Source organism: Hyperolius riggenbachi, chromosome 1 (assembly GCF_040937935.1).
Source record: "Hyperolius riggenbachi isolate aHypRig1 chromosome 1, aHypRig1.pri, whole genome shotgun sequence".
NCBI lineage: Eukaryota > Metazoa > Chordata > Amphibia > Anura > Hyperoliidae > Hyperolius > Hyperolius riggenbachi.
Window position 1 is genome coordinate 384,393,316 of NC_090646.1, and position 19,542 is coordinate 384,412,857.

The 19,542-nt window shown below is 39.0% G+C and overlaps 1 protein-coding gene across 6 annotated transcripts in view; it reads left to right on the forward strand.

Annotated features, from left to right (window-relative positions):
• Positions 1-19,542, forward strand: part of ADAMTSL1 (ADAMTS like 1) — a 529,495-nt gene that overhangs the window by 366,470 nt on the left and 143,483 nt on the right. For all 6 annotated transcript variants that reach the window (XR_011020540.1, XR_011020539.1, XM_068234383.1 and 3 more), the window contains 2 exons: positions 3,792-3,971; positions 8,294-8,428. Coding sequence is in view for 4 of the 6 variants with exons in the window: in XM_068234383.1 (XP_068090484.1) it covers positions 3,792-3,971; positions 8,294-8,428 (315 nt within the window). In the remaining 2 variants the exon portion in view is untranslated. The remainder of the gene's footprint in view (positions 1-3,791; positions 3,972-8,293; positions 8,429-19,542) is intronic.

Here is a 19,542-nt window from a genome sequence, read left to right on the forward strand (position 1 = left end):
ACATGTTTATTTGGCCCCACCCATGACCACGCCCACAGTCTGCTGCATGACCACGCCCATTTTTTGGCGCGCCGCGCTGGGTTTTTGTATGCCCCCTGCACATTTCTGTCTGCCCCCTCATATGTGCCTGTCTAGAACCGGCCCTGGGTTGCAACCAGGTAAAATGATAAAGCATCACAATATTACTGGTTCCATGCCCAGTTATTTGTGTATTATAATGAATAAAGCGCCACGGGCTATCACAGTGCAGCAGCATTACAGCCATCTGTGACAGGAAGTCATGGACAGCTATAATAACTTGTCACATATTCTACTGTAGTCTACATTTTTTTTGTTCTTTCTTTCCTTCATTTTTTTGGGAAATATTATCATATTTGCTAAAATAAAAAAAATGAACTTATTCACAAAGATAGGAGAAGTGCCTATTTAAAAATATTTTTTGATGTCAATGTTATAGTATGTTACAAAAATATAACCCCAGTGGAAATAAAATGATGCATGTCAATTTTCTACTGACATAGGCATAAAAAAACATACTTTGCCACCTTGTGGTGATTATGTAGAAGACACATCTTCTTTGAATAAAATCAGTAGTATTTACACTGTACTAGCAGATTAGTGTCTCTTGGGCACAATGAGTCAGAGGACAACAGAATGTTGAAACAAAATCTGCTAGCAGGTTGGTGTCTTTTGGGTGTGGTTTAAGTTAGAGGATAGTACGCTGTGTTTGGACATACAGTTGGTGAAAGATAGGCTAGACATTATTATGCTTTCCTATAAAAGTCATGGGCCCCTATTCAATTTACTTTTTCTCTTGAGGTTTCTCCTAGGTAATATTTTCACATCTTATCAATAAAATGCCTTTTAAAGAGACTCTGAAGCGACATTAAAAATCGCTTTTTACCTTTTAATCAACATGGGCATGTCTGCCCCTGCTAAAACGCCGCTATCAAACGAGGGGTCTTTACCCCCCAAATCCCCTCCGTTGTTCCCGGGCAGCGCTTCCTGTTGAGGCAGGGCTAATGGCCGCAGCCCTACCTCTCAGCGCGTCTATCAGCGCTGATCACCGCCTCTCCCCCACCCCTCTCAGTCTTCCTTCACTGAGAGGGGCGGGGAGAGGTGGAGATCCGCGCTGATAGACGTGCATGGAGGCAGAGCTACAGCCGTTCAGCCACGGGATAGCGGCGTTTTAGCAGGGGCAAACATGCCCATGTTGATTATAAGTTAAAAAGCTATTTTTAATGTCGCTTCAGAGTCTTTTTAAGCCTCCAGCAAGCAAGAAAATAGAATAGTTTTGACAGCACTTCTTTACCTACTTTTTGGTATTTTTTTTAAATGCAGTATGCTGAAAAGTTATTTTAAACAGAAGATGGAAAATTATCTCCTGGGTGAAAACTTAGGAGAAAAAGTGAAATGAATCAGACCCATTATCTTAGTTTTGAAAACTTAGACAGATTTGACCAGATCTTGGAGGAGTTGATCGCTTATAGAGGGGCTATAGTGGGTTTCCTGATCTTACCCTTGCTGTTTAATGGCTTCTTGTTCAGATCTACCTATGTTTTATGTGTATAACATGTGACATTATTACGTATCTTGTACATTTTGTACGTATATGTCCTTTGCTTCCTGCTGCTCTTGCAGTTGTTATCTGTAATTCTGACTAATTACTCATTTTCATTTATAAAAGGTGATCTACGGTACTGCTGAGTAAAACATTCTCCTAAACTGCATATATCCATTGACCCAAGGAAGGGTAGAGGTTTAGTCAATGCAAGTCTCTACCTAACAACTAACTTTTGTAATTTTGCAGTTTACGTTTTGCTTCTTATAAATGTTTAACTCTTCTGTGTAATTTGGGGTAACAGACAGGCTAGCTTCACAGTGGTCAGTTGCATAACACATGTGATATAATACGTTACAGTGACTGTGAACTGCAATGGAGACTGAATATAGACTTTAATACAAAACCTGCATGCAGTATGTTATAATAACGTGAGCCGTTACAATGCAGTACTGTACTGTGAACAGGCCCATAGAATTGTATGGGAAGTGAGTTGACATGCAGAATTATTCTGCAATCCAACTGACCACTGTGAAGAGAGCCACAGTTTACTTTTAATCAGATATATAAAAAAAATCCTAAATAAATGCTGAAACATATTCTCCTGTCTCTTCCAAATTCAGGGGTACCAGGTATGTGGGTAGTCTACATATCATATGTTAATTAAGCTGTCCCCAAAAAAGCATATATCTTGAATAGATTATATCTGTGCATAAAATGCATTTTGGTGGCCACCATGTAAATCAAATCTATAAAAATACTAACCTACGGCACTTGTTTTACACTGCTGGATACCAAGATGCACATACCTTTCATTAAACTACCTTTATGCAAGTTTTTTTTTTCTATTCCTTGTTTTGTTTGTTTTGATGTATTTATACATTTTAAAGCCTAGTTTACTGTTAATTTTTATTTATTTATTTTATTAGCAGATTCAGGGCAAGCAGAGGCAGTATAACAAAACATGCACATCTAAATTGAAGTTGGGATGCCTCTTTTATTGTAATGCTGTCTCTGCATGGAGAACAGCAAATGTAACAAGTCAGCCAGCTACTCTTCTCATGTTACCGACAGTTTACTTCACTGCATTTCTATCACAGCTGTGAAAATGTTTATGAATTAGCAGACAACGGTCTAAAATACCGAATGCGGTATTTTCCCGACCAGATTTTTTTTACCACACAGCCTATTAAGAATTGACCCCATTGAATAAAATGGATTACTTTTTTTTTTTTACAATATTAATTAATAAATTATTTCGTTAGTGTTTGCCCATTGTAAAATCTTTCCTCACCCTAATTTTCATTTTGAAATGGATCAAAGGTGTGGACATCTTTTTAGTCCTGTCAGGTGATCTCTACGGAATGGTTGGTTACTTAGAGTTTCTAAGCCGGTACAAACGGTCTCTGAGAATGCTTGGGTTAGGGGATAATTTCACATAGCAAATCAGCCTTGGCTAAGCCTCACTAGGAGGACAGGTCTACATTCAGTGTACAGAAATAAATAGGAAGTCTTTCTGATGAAAATTTCCATAACAGTCGGTATCCTGAATAATTTACTGCATTCTATGATATGTCACTGCGGTGTATCTTTAACTATATACATACTACATACTACAGACCACATTGCAGTGGTGAGCAGAGGATTGACAGACACTGTTTCTGATTTACTATACTTCTTTCTCTTCCTGAGTAAATGGATTTGTGCATTTTAGTAGAATCTTTTTCTTGTCACTAGACCAAAAGCAGTATTCTAATTAATAAGGTTAAAAGTGATTGGCTTATACTTACGTTCACACTTCTTTCTGCTTGCATCTTCATTGTACAGTAAATTTTGTATATGAGAAAACGTGGCCAAAATGTTGGCTGGAAGGCCATATTGTAAGCTGTCTGTACTGTCTACAATTGCTTGTTTTGTGGTAATCTTTTGTGTCCCCAAAAATCCTGATGCCTTCTTAGAAACATATCTTAAGTTCCTTGAATTCTAGACCATACAAAATGTCTTGTAGATAAGATGGAAATTAATCAGCTCACGAGAAAGATCATTGAATAAGGGTACAGGTGTCAGTCACCTCTGTGTATAGCTATATCTGTGTACTGAAAAATGACAGATGAACAAAACTAAATATTACAGTGGTCCTCCACCATGGATGTGTTGTTCTGTGAGACAGCGGGTACAAATTTTGGTGATACACATGTAATGCTCTGTTGTTGTGATTGTAATCCTATAGGTCTCCCGGAGGCAGATGTGACTTGGTACAGAAATAAAACCAGATTATACCATGTGCCACACCACCATGAAGTATCTTTGTTCCTTGGAAATGTAACATATTCAGATCAGGGAATATATATGTGCAAAGCAGCAAACATACATGGTGAGGTATCAGAATCAACACAGCTTCAAATTATAGGTATGCGTGCTTCTAATTGTTGTTTTAATATGTTACGTGCAAGTTATCAACAACCTACCAAACACCATAATGGGCCTCAATTCACTAAGCTGATCTCCTGTCTTTAATAACGTTTCTAGAGCTGTCACCATGGCGATAAGGCATGTAGTATTCAGTAAACATTTTACCTCAGGCAAACCTAAAGTTAACTCTTCTGTCTTTTTTTATTTTTGAATATCTTTTTATTTCTGAGAGCAAAATACCATAGTAAAACAAGAGTATGTAAAATCACCAAAGAAAAATACTATTCCATCAGAGTTTTGGATAATGATTCATCAAAAAATACTTTCAATACAAGACGGAAAAGTATTATCCAGAAACCTACCTAGTCAGTTTGCCCTCCTTTTTTTTTTTTCCTCCACCATAACCAGACCCAGATTATGTAAACGCACCCCAGCCCTCCCACTCTTTTCCCTCCCTATAATCTGGGCCCACAAACAAAACCCCTTGATTAACATACTCCATTTAAATTGGAGGTACTTTCACTACCACCATCAATGGATGTAAACCAAGTGAAACTAGGAGCAGCTAATAAGACTATAACTAACTACATGCCACAACCAGCCAAGATTCAGTTGATTCTTCTATGCCCAAAAAGTTTAAACAAGCTTGTAGCATTAATAAGCTAGTAGTGAAAGTGTTTAGGTAATTGTTTAACCTTTCTAGATGTCATCCTCAATTTCCAAAGGACCCAAAGCTCCTGCAATTTTCTTTCTAAGATACCAGGTGGTATAAGTAAAGGGACGAATTATTTTTTGCAGTTCTGCTTTAGGAGCGAATTGAATAATGAAATTACGCCAAACTTTAATTAATTTTCGAGTGGATTTAGATTTGGTTTGTTCGGCATCAAATTTTGCAATATACATTAGGGAACGCAATTTTTCAAGAACTTGATTATACGAGGGACATTCAGAATGTATCCAAAGTGTTAGTATACATTTTTTTTTTGCTGCCAGAAAAAATAAATGTTCCAAAGGCTTTAGTAAATTATTTGAGTTATTGTTTTGGGACGGGTGCATAATGAAAGAGCATCAACCTTGGGTCCATGGATCTTGATATTTTAGTGACCTGAAAACAAAGCTTTGTTGCTCCTTCCCAAAATTTCTGTATTTTAATACAGCTCCACAGTAAATGAAATAAATCCGGGGAGGCATTCCCACATTTCGGACATGAGGTGAGATAATGTGAAGGTTCAGAAGGTTTCTTGAAGTCAAAAGCATAATAACCAGTCAGTATAATTTTCATCTGCATCTCCCTCCAAATCTCGCCACGAACCACTTGTCTGACACTGTGCCAGCCATTTACCAAACCTTGGGATAATTCTTCAGGCTGACAAACTATGGCTTTTGCCCAATATCTCAAGTAATGTAATGGGCCTGTGTTAACTCTGAAAGATCTGATTTCATTGTAAAGATCAGAAACAGATCTTTTCTCCTTTAGGCCTCCAAACAAGTGTAAACATTTAGTATGATCAGCAAGGGAGCCATCCCATCCCAGTACAGAAGTAAGAAAATGTTTTAATTGTAAATATAGAAAAACATGGGGGGCGGCAGGTAAGTGGTATTGAGATTTCAGAAATGCAAAAGAGAGCAATTTTCCTTCCTGATTCAAAACTTGAGATAATTTTTCAATGCCTTTGCTCTTCCAAAATCTTGTCATCTGTGACAATCGGCCTCCCGGAAAAGCAGGTAAAGACCATAAAGGCATTAAAGGAGACAGGTGGCCTGGTATAGCTAGGAATGTTCTTGCTTCCCTTATAGCAATACATGTATCTCAAAGAATAATATATCTTTTTATGTATGGTGGAAGCAAAGAAATTCTAGAGTGCAAGATCCCTGATAGAGACCATGGAGCTACTAAATGTTGTTCAAGTTTAGTGTTTGTGAAAAAAACTCTGTATCTCCCAGCCAAACCCTACAATGTCTTAGGAGAGAGGCTACATTATAGGCTCTCAGATTTGGAAATGTGGCTCCAATATCCAATTTTGGCCTCTGCAAAGCTAGTAAGGGTATCCTTGCTCTTTTACCCTGCCACAGAAAAACATGAAAGGCCTTATTAAGGGCCTGTACGTCTCTATGTTGGAGTAGAAGTGGAAGAGTTTGGATTGGGTATAACAGTCTGCCAAAACTGATCATTTTAATCAGATGACAGCGTCCCAGTAAAGAGAGAGGAATATTCTTAACTCTTCTGTCTTTAAATTAACTCTTCAATCCTTAAAATAACTCCAGAAGTCTAATGTTAAAGACAGCCTCAATTCACTAAGGTTATCTCCTGTCTTTAATAACTCTTCTGAGCTGTGTCTACAGTTATCACCATGGTGATAACTGTAGACACAGCTCAGAAGAGTTATTAAAGACAGGAGATAAGCTTAGTGAATTGAGGCCAATTTAATGAACTGCATGTGAAAATAACTACAGAGGAGGTAACTTAACTACAGAGGCGGTAAATTAACTACAGAGGAGGTAGCTGAGCGGATCGTTCAGTAACAGCCTTATCAGTCCGCCGACAGTGCCTACACACGCGCATACTGTCGGCTAAAGACCGCCCAGCAGGAGGGTCCGGCAGACCTGTCGCTGCATTTGGTAGTGCGTGTGTATGCACCTTTAAGGAATGAAGAGATAAGAGAACTCGCTGTGTGGTGGCATTGGCCTCGATTCATCAACACTTAGCAAATTTGTTAACAACAGTTTGGTAAAATACCGAATTTGTTAACTTCATTTCAGGATTCATCAAAGTTATCTACAGCTGTTAGCGAACATTCGTTAACGGTTCGGTAACGATTCGCTAAGACGGAAGAAAGTGCAATTCATGAAAAAGAAAGTGGGCGTGGTTTAGCGTTACATTTAGGATTAGTTATCTCCTTCACTGCTCTGTCGTTATTCCTGTCAGATCATTGCTGACAGAGAAGAGGGAGCCATTTAAAGTGGTTATGTATCAGCTGAGAGTGATTCAAAGGCACAGAAGGGCAAGAATAAGGTCTGCAACCATATAAATTTGTAAGAGAATAGATTTATTTGCTATAACATGACATCTGCATTTCTCTTGAATCATCTTGTAAGAGAACACAGGCAGTGCCAGGGTTAACTAATTTTGCTAGCTGCACTATAATTTTTTAGAAAAGGCTCCTATAAAATTGTGGGATTGTCCCAACCACTTCCAGAATCCTGGTCCAGGTGTTAAGCCCTATTCAGAATGTTGCTACGTAGTGCTCAAAGGACTGCTTTTTACCTACAATTCCATGGGAATCTTATGGCCTTGTGTTAAATTACCGCTGTAAAATGGAAATATCGACACGTTACCGAATGGTTACCGAATTGTTATCGAATTCACACCGAATGCCGAAAAACCTTGATGAATACAACTAGAAATCGCTAAACTTCGAATTCGGTAATTTAACAAACTGGAAAAAGTTATCTCAAAGACAATGATGAATCGAGGCCAATGTATCTCTTGCCTTATTATCTCCAGCATAATCTGAGTGAATTGAGGCCAATGTAACCTGTCAATTTCTAAAATTTAGGAACAATGTTTTTCATATTCTGGCTTATTCAGCAATACAAAGCAAAATGTGCTGTAGTTTGATTCATTAAAAAGTGATGTCTTACTGGTTTCTGTTGTTTATTGGATTTTCAATTGCACTACTTTCTGCTATATTGATTGTTGCAAGAGAATATCCAGAGACCCAGAATCTCTAGGAGAGTGTAAGGGCTAAAAGAGACCGAAAAGCCATCTTACTAAAAAGCAACGCTTAATATACAAACAAAAGGTATTTGCAATAATTCAGCTTTAAGTGAGAAACTGGTTTCCCATGATGCATCGCTCACAAATATGCAAATCATCTCTTTATGCCCATGAAAGCAAGGATTTACATCTAAAACCGCTGGCATATAGTGAGCCTATAGCTTATTGGTGTGTTCCAGCAATTTGCTACAATTCAGTTGTTGTCACTTTAAGTGAACCTGCTATAAATCACATTACAATTAAATGGTGCATATTATCCACCGTAAGGCTCAACAAAGCTCTGTTATTGACAGCATTGAATGCTGCGGAGGTGGTAAGACTGCACACTACGCAACCTTACCACCAGTCACATCTTACGCAGTCTTTATTTTTATACAATAATTGCCACATGACTGATGTTGACTTATTTTATAACCTGCATAAGTAAACGATAGAGCTGCTTTGAATGATGACTATGATTAAACAAGTTGCTGAGGAAGACATTTTTATGTTTTTGTGTTGTTTTCTATTATTATATTTTGATTTTCAATTTAATTCTGTAGAACCTACAGTGGATCTCTTTGGAGTAGAGCGACTTTTGATGCTGTTTGCTGAACTTGGACCAGGATTACCATCAGTGCTGGCTTCTTTTACTGGCAACAATCTGATGGTGAACACGGGTGAAACAGCATTGATAGGTAGGTTATTAAAGTATATAGCACGTAACCAATGTAGTTTCACAAGCTAGCAGCGCAAACAGTAAATCTGTATGACATTCACTGTAAGCTTTAAAAAGTGACCATAGCAACTTAGAAAAACAATATTTAACTACGGTATACATGGGTTTACCTCAATGACTTGGATATAGATCTGTACTAACATGATGACATTATTAATGGATAGTATCAATGCAGTATACAGTGATACGCATCTATAAACCCTTGATGAGGCAAATGTTTTCAAAAGGTTAAAAGTGTAGAAAAAAAGGTTAATACCTTAATTAGCTGTAAGCAGTGGAAACCATGCTTTACTGTTTATAGGGACAGGTAGATAGACAATCAGCTTGTAGTAGATAAAATAAATGTAATTATGGTTACAGGCACAAAAAGGAACATATGGTAAATCAATTTAAATCCAACTAAATACAAACTGATTGTGCAGCCTCTATCCAATTTACAACTTTGTCATATAAGGGCTTATCATCAAAGCAATTTATGGAAATTACACCTGGCCTGTTGTTCCTGACACCTCATTGATGCTACTAAAATTATACAGACTTCATTGTATCATTCATGGGCAGTATTAGAATGCAAATTTGATATCTTTAGAACCACTTGATGTATACCACACACTGCATGTATTCATGATGGTCATAATGAAAATTACCCTGTTAAAATCAGGGATTAGCTTAATCTCATGTCCCTTTCCCTTCAAGTATCCTTCTGTGTTGTTACTCTGACAGTCCTAAGCCTTGCACACATGCTAGGTGGAACTCGGAAGAGGCGATCATGCCTCGGCCAGCGATCGGTCAAAAGCATTCTTACGCACCCTGTCCACTGCATGATGCTCCTTGTACACTGCTCTGACCCAAATACAGGATGTTACATCTGGTTGCTCATACTGGGTTCTACCTCTGACTAACCAATACTGTGAGCTACTTAATACTGGGTCACCTCTGGCTACTGCTTCTCAACAGCGTGCTTGAGTCTATGGGCAGGTGGGGATATTTTTACAGCCTTCCCCTTTGAGCTATGTAGCCTAGAAACTGCCCTAAACGGGGGTTATATAGCAAGAGGTTGTTTTTATTTACTAGTTACTGTTTCCTTGCATGTCACTACATTCCCCGTATAAAGATTAGATTTTAATTTGTTTGGCAGAGCAGTGGAGTGAGTAGTACAACGGCTATCTTTCCTTCTGGTATCATCTCATACTGTTCAAAAAAATGATTATTGTCGGAAACATGATGCCACACTTCTACATTCCTTCTAGTAACCGTAACTCTCATTAGCATCTTGCCTTTTGAGAAATACTTTCTGTTCTGTTGTGGTGGGCTTTTCTTAGAAATGAACTAAGCATCTAAGAAGCTGAATCTAGTTAAAGTAATTTGAGTACTGTAAAAACTATGAAAGGATGGAGTGAGAATGGCACAATTAAACTTTCTATTAGACATTTGTCCTCCAGTAAAGTAAACTTTGAAATTCTCATCTTTCATCCATCACCTCTAGTCTGTGTTTCATTTGTATTACCTTAAAGGGAACCTAAACTGAAAAGGACATGGATTTTTCCTTTTAAAATAATAATTGTTTCCTGACTCTCCTGCTGATCCTGTGTCTCTAATACTTTTAGTCAAAGCCCCTCAACAAGCATGCAGATCAGGTGCTCTGACTGAAGTCAGACTGCATTAGCTGCATGCTTGTTTCAGGTGTGTGATTCAACCACTACTGCGGCCAAAGAGATCAGCAGGACAGCCAGGCAACTGGTATTGTTAAAAAGGAAACATCCACATTCCTCTCAGTTTAGGTTCCCTTTAACTCTTTCTAATCCTGTATCAAACTATTGGCATTTTCCAGTATACGTCCAATGTCGGACATAGTCTGATACAGGAAAACATGGCTACCGCTGGGGGTGCTGTCGCTGGATAAAATCTGGCACCGTTTCAGCCTCTTTGGATCAAAGTGTCAGACTAAGTCCAACACTTTGATCACTGCTGGCCCCATGCACCGCTGCTGCGCCACACAACTTCCATACAGAGCTGTGCATAATCATAATATTGGGGCGGCAGAGACCCTCCAGGATCCCTGCCAGTCAGCACCCTCACAATCACCCACATTCCCCCTGTACACCAGAAAAAAGTACGTGCTGGTGGGAACGTGGGTGATGGCAAGATTGGATTGGAAAGGGTTATTATCAATCAGTTATTTATTAAATGTTTATAGTTGGTCAGAGAGAGTGGTAAACCAAACGAAAGATAGTCGGAAGAAGAAAAAAACAAACAAAAACAAAACGATAAGAGGAAAATAAGGGTGGTGAGAGAATGGATAGGAAGAAGAATCGAGGGGAAGGGAGGGAAGGAAAGAACCTGTGCCTGAGCTACAACCTCTAATTAACCAGTATAGTCACATCCTAAAGTAACACATGACCTATTTTCTGTTGATTCACAATGAAGAAAAAACACTTTGCTTTTTAGATATCCTGGTAGAACGTGCCTTTATCCCCTGCTGAGTTGTAGAGCGACAAAATCATGAAAGATTGCTACATACCTTTCAGATATGCTGTTTTGTCTACTCTCACACTGTAAGGACAATTTTATGTGGGTTTTTAAACATTAAAGACGGTTTTACGTTATGGAAGGCTTTGTCTTTTGAGGTACATTGGAAGGTCAGATCAAAGGAAGGCTTATATGCTTAGTGGCAAGTTGTCTCATGGTGAGTGGAGCTGACAAGGGGAAGGGTGTTACATGTTTCCCTGGAGTGGGCAAATCCCGTTTGGTGTTCAGTGATTGCACTGATGTTTATTATATTAGCAGATTCAGCATTTGTTCTTCTATAGGGTGATTGATTGTACCACGTGGTTGGTTGTCATTGGTTTGATATCAGCACCACTACCCACTGAAGGCTGAATGGATCTTATGGTGCACATACACGGTATAATAAAAACGTTCGATTTTCCCATTCATTCCGCCAAAACAATCAAATCGAATGAAGGTCAAAAATGATCTTTTTTTTTTTCCGATCAAGAAAAAACAAACGATTATCTTGTTTTTTCGATAAAAATCAGATTGGACATGTTGAAAAAATCTTTATATTCGATCTAGCGGAATAATCAAAAGAAATTATCTCATTGGAAAAAAATGAAAAAATTGTACCACGTATGAGCTCCATAAGTGCTGTTTCATTATACATTGTACTGACTTTCAAGTGTAACACAACTTTATATATTGGTTTACAAGAAGAACCACTGCATCCAAGACACAGTGCCCTATAACGTCCTGAGAGCAGGGATGAGCTCACGAGCGCTCGAGAGTAGTGAGCTACTCGAATTCATCATTAAAATGAGGCTTGCTTGCCTCAGGTGTGCGGCTGGAAGACGAGGGGTTACTTTCCCACAATGCCACTGGCTTCTATGCGTATCACGTCTTGCGCGCAGCCTATTGGATGCGTTGGAAGACTCACTAGCGCGCACTTCCTCCTTCAAGCCGGAAGGAGTAAGTGCGCGCTAGTGGGTCTTGCAAAGCGTCCAGATACGCATAGAAGCTGGCGGCATTGTAGGAAAGTAACACCTCGTCTCCCAGCGACACACCTGAGCCAATCAAGCCTCGTTTTAATGACGAATTTGAGTAGCTCACTACTCGTGAGCACTCTTGAGCTCATCCCTGCTAAAGAGAGGGGATGTGTTCAGTACTGACAATGGTTTACCTGGCCACCCAAGACCAGCAGGAAATGGAGGAAGCAGGTTATATGACTGCTTTTTGGGGTCAGAGAAAAAATATTCCTGTACTCAATTTAGATTATATAAATTCCTGGAATTTGACTTTAATCCCTTGCAGTGTTCAATTCTTGTGCTAGTCCTTCAGCTAATATCATAGACTTTTTTTATCATAAATATGTATGTGCACACACCCTGCTACAATTACTATGGGTATTCATCGGTTATTAGTAAAGCTCTGTAACTAGTTACTTCTAAAGAACATCTAACATTGCAGTGTAATCTGCTGGGCTATGTCAAGCTGACTGCACACAAGCTGCTTATGTGTAATTACAATGTGTAATGACAATTAGTAATCCAATTACTCACTGAAAAAACATTCACGGAGAGCATTTCTTTCCCAAATTAGCTCTAATAAATGGGTAATGTGAGTGCAGGAGGACAGAGATTTGTATAAGAGCTTGCTATTAAGTTTAATTCCTTTGATTAAAGAACAGTCAAAATGGATAATAACAGGATTGGACATAGCAAACAGGAAAAAAAATTCAGAATGCAGGTAATTATTTTGTGTAAAAGGGAAACAAGGTAACGGCAGTAAAATTCATGTTGCGGTTAATAAGTCCACAGCAACTTACAATTTGGCATATTCTCAACTCACAATACTGTCACCAACCCACTAGATACTGCTACTTATTTTCTGTGAAGGGCCTGCATAGCAGACTCCATCCACCTGACTCCAAGCTCTATCTTTGAGTGGACAATCCTGGTGCCTAATGGTGGGTTCATTGCACTCCTCTTAAAGAGACACTGAAGCGAAAAAAAATATATGATATAGTGAATTGGTTGTGTACTATGAATAATTACTAGAAGATTAGCAGCAAAGAAAATATTCTCATACTTTTATTTTCAGGTATATAGTGTTTTTTCTAACATTGCATCATTCTATAATATGTGCAGATTACACAACACTCAGCATTCAAAATGATTCTTTCAGAGCAGTCTGTGAAGTAATGACCTCTCCCCTAGTAGAGGAAAAGTAAATAGTCCAGGAACAGTTGAGATAATAAAAGTCAGATAACAGCCCTCTCCACGACTAACTTAGTCGGAGAGCTTAATGGCTTGTTTGCATAGAGATAACAACTGGAGTTTCTCAACTCTTCCTGTACTGGAAACAATTACACTGATGTATCTGATCCTAATGTTTTATTTCTTAGCTGTGCTACACATACAAATCATAATATCATCATTTTTTTTTCGCTTCAGTGTCTCCTTAAAGCAAAATTTTAAGCCATAGCTTAGTGAAAAAAAAAGAAACCGCATAAATCAGAATGTAAATACTAGTTTAACTTGCATAACCTATGCTTCTTACTGTTCACAGTCTGATCCTGATGTTCCTATCCTCATTGCCTTTGATTGAAGTCAATCATGTAATCTCCTTCCTTACTTTTTTTTTTTTCTCCTCTGCATCAATGTTTACTTGCATTTGCCTGTCCTCCTCCCAGGCAGACTGTGCTTAGATACAGGAATTTCTGAGCTACATAGACTGGGTTTCAGTAGAAGCTTATCTATCAGCCACCTAATACTAGCAGCTGTCAGCCTTCTTCATCTGTCACCAGCAATGGCAAGATTAAGAGCCAGGGGACCTAGGTATAGTGTATAGTTAAAAGAGGATTGTAAGGAAGGATCATATATATGTAAGTTTAGTAAATAAACTCAAGTTTGCTTGTTTTTATCAGTTTAATGCCACTCCTCTCACTCATTCCTCTCCAATCCCTGTAATCACTCCTAGCATAACATTTCAGCTAAAGCCAATTTTTTGTATGTAATATGTTTGTAGAGACACTTGATCCCCCAAATAGGTCCTCCATTATTGCAAAAAAAAGCGTGTGTAAGTCCTGTGTTGCCACCTACATGAACCTCTTTGCGTGTTAAAAAGAGGTATGGGTTTCCTGTACGGAAAGACATTAGATGTTCAACCAAATAGGTGCAAAGTGACCTAATTTTCTTGTGAATGTAATAAATATGGCATGAACATAATATTTTGTACAATATAAATAGGGATTAACATGTAATAAAGTTACAACCTATAAATGTCAAATTTTAATGTTTTTTTTTTGTTCTAAACATAAATTTGTGTGCTGTGCAATGTCTCCAAACTTGTATTCCCATCACTTTCTGCCTTTTTTTTTTTTTTTCATCTTCACAAACTCACTTTGCATATGGAAGTTACCAATAGTGTGCCCCATCCAAAGGAACTTGTGGGTAGGTTTAAACCTACCTAACATTATATGTGTCTCTAAAGTGTGTCTGTGAATATCATCTCGTACGTTGGCCATTGGTGTATAGTCAAATGTAGATCTACCAAAAGGTTAAAACGAATTCACTCTGTACTCTGATAAATTACCTGACACTCCCCTTCAAAATCAGCATATGAGAAATTATTCCTCCTTAATCTGAGCATTTGTCTATAAGGAATTGACCTGCAGAAATGATGAGGATGGTAGCTACCTGAATGTTACAGTAATTGCTGTGTCCTTTCTAAGTCTCTGACATTGGAACCTGAGTTAAGAGGCCTATGGAGGCTGCCATATTTCTTTCTTTTTTATTTCCTTTTTAAACAATGCCAGTTGCCTGGCAGTCCTGCTGATCTCGTTGGTTGCAGCAGTGGCTGAATCACACACCTGAAACCAACATGCAGCTAATCCAGTCAGACTTCAGTCAAGAGCACTTGAACTGCATGCTTGTTCAGGGTCTATGGCTAAAAGTATTAGAAGCAGTGCATCAGCAGGATGACCAGGCAATGTGCATTGTTTAAAAGGAAATAAATGTCAGCTTCCATATGTGTCTCACCTCAGGTTCACTTTAAGATCACCACCAAGCACGTTAACTGACAGGTCTTAAAAGGCTACCTTATCAATACCTCCTTCATCTTTGATCTGCATGTTCATTTGATTTCTGATTAAGGTACATGAGAAACTCCTTAAAGAGGAACTCCAGTGAAAATAATTTAATATAAAAAGGTGCTTAATTTTTACAATAATTATGTATACATGATTTAGTCAGAGTTTGCTCATTGTAAAATCTTTCCTCTCCCAGATTCACATTCTGACATGTATTACATGGTGACATTGTTACTGTGGGCAGATTATGTAGCTGTTCTGGCTTTAACAGACAGCTATAAACAGCCATCTCCTGTGTGTGTCATTGTTACATTGTGGCAGTTTGCCCAGAGTACCGTACGGTACCAGAGCCTCTTGTGGGAGGGGTTTCAGCACAAAATCAGTCATACAGCGCCCCCTGATGGTCTGTTTGTGAAAATCATTATATTTTTCATGTAAAAGTGGGTATCAGCTACTGATTGGGATAAAGTTCAATTCTTGGTCGGAGTTTCTCTTTAAAATGTTCCCTGGTGGACCCCCAGAACACCTGTGCATTATTCACATAAACAATCCACATTCTAATTTCATGAATGAAAGAAAAAATTTTCTTTCATTCTCTTTGCTTTCAGTTTTATGAGGAAAAAGTCCGTTTAATACATTAGCTGTTCTTTATCTGCTCTTTTATATGAAGATTAACACATTAAAAGAACTGGAGCCAGGTTAGGTGAAAAATATCTACATGAACACGTAATAATACAGTATCACAGCATGTGTGGATGAGAAGAGAAATTAAGGTGGTACCTGCTGATAGTAATAACAAACTAGTAGTCTTAGCTTTCAGTTTGGCACATGATCAACATTCAGCTATTTTCTATAATAAGCACACAGTATTTGAAGGGACAGTTATATATTAGGCTTGCGTTTGACTCAAGGTCCTGTATAATATTTGTTTTGGACACTACTCCACTTTGAAATCTGTTTTCCAATATTTCTAACCTTGTTATGTGTGTTACAGCCCTTCTGACAATACGGTAACACAGTATGCATTTTATTTGAAATAAAAAAGAGACAGCATTTCATATTTGATTACTTGTGCTCACAGCTGTGTGTCTTTTTATGTAAAACATATTTATTTACGTCTATGTATTGGGATGAATGGTTTCCAAGAGATCTTAAGTTCTGCAGGGATACCGGCTAAAATGACATGCCAGGACTTCTGCATTCAACTTATTTTTATCAGTTGTACTCTTGTGACTAGTATTAAAGACAATAAATTGGTGTTTGGCAATTGATTCCATTGTGTTAGGCCATGTGGTTTATGAAGATTGAGCCATTCTTTTATTAATGGGGAGGATCCTGTAGTAAAGCTTAAACAATTCTCCCCTCTCATGCTACTGTACGTAAAGATTTAGATCTTCTTTAACACACAGACAAATCAGTAATCCTTATAAAAGTATAATTTGATTGGTTTAGATTTAATCTTTCACCCCCCCTGTGCACATGTCTTGTACCAGCCACCTTCCATCTTACCCCAAGAGTGCTCCATGCTCAGCAGTGCCCTTCCATGCTAGGTGCATCCTCCGTTGATAAGCCTCACATATACAACCTTCCTGTACCATATGCATGAGCCATCTGCCCCATCCTTCCAGGATCACAGAAATGTGCTTTTGCAGAACTGTATCCCTGTGCATTTACAATGTGACCGCTGTAAACCTTAAAATATTGCATTGTGGAGTTTAGTAAATGGAGTTAAAGGGAACCTTAACTGAACGGGGGGTAAAGAGTTTTACTTACCTGGGGCTATTACCAGCCCCCTGCAGCAGTCCTGGGCCCTCGGCGCAGCTCTGGAATCCTCTGGTCCCCCGCTGTCACCTAGTTTCGTTTTTGACGACTCACCAGTCGCCGGCCGTCATGCGTATTATTGGACGCATTCACCAATGCAATTAGCGCTATTGCGGACCGCAACGCGTACAAAAATACGCGTTGCCGCATTCCGCACGCGTAGATATGCGGCAACGCGTATTTTTGTACGCGTTTCGGTCCGCAATAGCGCTAATTGCATTGGTGAATGCGTCCAATAATACGCATGGTGGCCGGCGACTGGTGAGTTGTCAAAAACGAAACTAAGTGACAGCGGGGGACCAGAGGATTCCAGAGCTGCGCCGAGGGCACAGGACTGCTGCAGGGGGCTGGTAATAGCCCCAGGTAAGTAAAACTCTTTACCCCCCGTTCAGTTAAGGATCCCTTTAAGTGAGGTACTAAACTATACTGTAAGGCTGAATTCTTAGAATTGTTTCACAGTCATTTTTGAAGAACCCTGATCAAATCCGTGTTGCAGGGGCCATGCTGATCTAGTTAGTAGAACAATGTCCATGTTACCATAACTATGCACAGGTCCATGGTATCAGAATCACATTTAAAGTCACTTTACTAGAATAGTTACAAAGCCAAAGTTCAAACAAAGGTTTCCAAAGTCAAGTTCAGGGATAGCATATCAAGACAAGGCCATATTCAGAACTAAGATACCAGAACCATGTTTATTGCTAAGTTATGAAAACTGGAAGAGCTGAATTACAAGAACAGGGGCGAGTTGAATTTCTGTAGCACGGTAACGGGAGGGTAACTGATGTGACACCTCTATCTGTCTGTTGCGTATGGTCCGATATTAGGCATGGAGAGAATCCGAAGACATAACAGCAAAAGTTGTCTAGGTGATACCTTTAATGACTAAGATTTCTTTGCAAGCTTTCGAAACGTTGTTTCTTCTTCAGGCATGTTTCAGAACTGGATCAGAACCATACAAAGTACTGTCACGTACACAAGCTTTATATATGATTTTGTAGAGTATACTGGTATCTGACCTTATGTTAGTCTTCCTCTTTTTTTTAAACGTAAATGATCTCATCAAAACTTAGATTTATTAACTCTAAAGGCTCTATATAATAGGTAAAGCCTGTGTATGTGACAGTACTTTGTATGGTTCTAATCCAGTTCTGAAACATGCCTGAAGAAGAAACTTAAAGTTTTGAATGCTTGCAAAGAAATCTTGTACAGTTAGTCATTAAAGGTATCACCTAAACAACTTTTGTTGTTATGTCTTCGGATATTTATTTTCTTTTAAATAATACCAGTTGCTTGGCAGTCCTGTTAATATTCCTGGCATCAGTAGTGTCTGAGTCACACACCTGAAACACCCCCCCCCCCTTTGTTCCCCATACTGATACAGGCTAGTTATCCTCAAGAGATTTGGAACCCAAAGCTGCTTGGAACCCAAAACTGTGGAGCTCTGCCCCTTGAGCAGTAGTAGAGTAGCAGCTCCCATGGTAGATAGTATTAGGGGTTACAGGTACTCTGCAGATGGAGAGTGGCAAAGCATACCCTCCATCTTGCAGAACAGTATTGTCCAATGTTATGAGGACTCCCAGATATCCATTCCCTCATACATAAACTGGTGGAGGATTGTGACCATGTTGCTGTTTATAATAAAAGGTTAATAAGCAAGAAAACATTAACTCTCTCTAATCACAAATTCATTTTGGACTAATTTGAAGAGAGGTGTGGCCCCCAAATATAAAGGGGGCTTGGAGGATGGGTGGTTCACAGTTAAGATACTTGAGGGGGCAGGAGGATAATCAGGAGAAAAAAAAGTGCCTAAGGTAGAATATTTTGAATGTAAAAAGCACCTGCAATGACTCATAACAGGAAACAAATATCCAGGGTACCCATTTTTATGTTAATTACCGTATCCTGGTTTCAGCATCATAAAAGCTTCTTATAACTATATTCTGCTGTATATAGGTGTCAGTGCTATATAGATACTAAATACCTTATATTCTCATGCATACTCCTATACCCCCCCCCCCACACACACACACTTTAGGCCTAAAAAAATAGGTCAAGAGCCACGGATTGCTGATTAGACGACTTCCCTGATGTGGCACCCTATTCTCCCCCATGCAGAGAGTGCATTGGAGCATGCCAATGGAAGCATATCTACCTCTTATCGCTCAACCTCTGTCCCCTGCATCTCCCAGGCAGCTTCAAAACTGGCCCATAGAGCTTCAACCTCACGCTCATGTGACCCTAGTGAGCATAGAGCTTTAGTGGCCAGTTTAGAAGTTGCTAGGAGTGAAGGTAGCTGTGTGGATGCAAGCTGAAGCGAGGAAAAGTAGATATGCATTCATCCGCAATCTCCAATGCACTCTTTGCATAGAGGAGCAGCGATCTTGGTATATCGCCCACGGATAAACTGAACTCCCCACTTTACACCCAAATTGTGGGAGTCAACAATTCAACTTATCCAGGGTTATATGTGATAATAATACTAATAATATAGGTATGTAGCCCTGCCCTTCCAGTGATGCCATGCTGCCGTCTACCACATAGCACAATGAATCACAATGTTTACCTTGCTAGCAGTAAATATGCCATCATCACTGATACATTAAACCATGTAAATCAGGTGTGAGGTAAGATGTTGCAATGGGCAAACAATTACTTTGTAATTT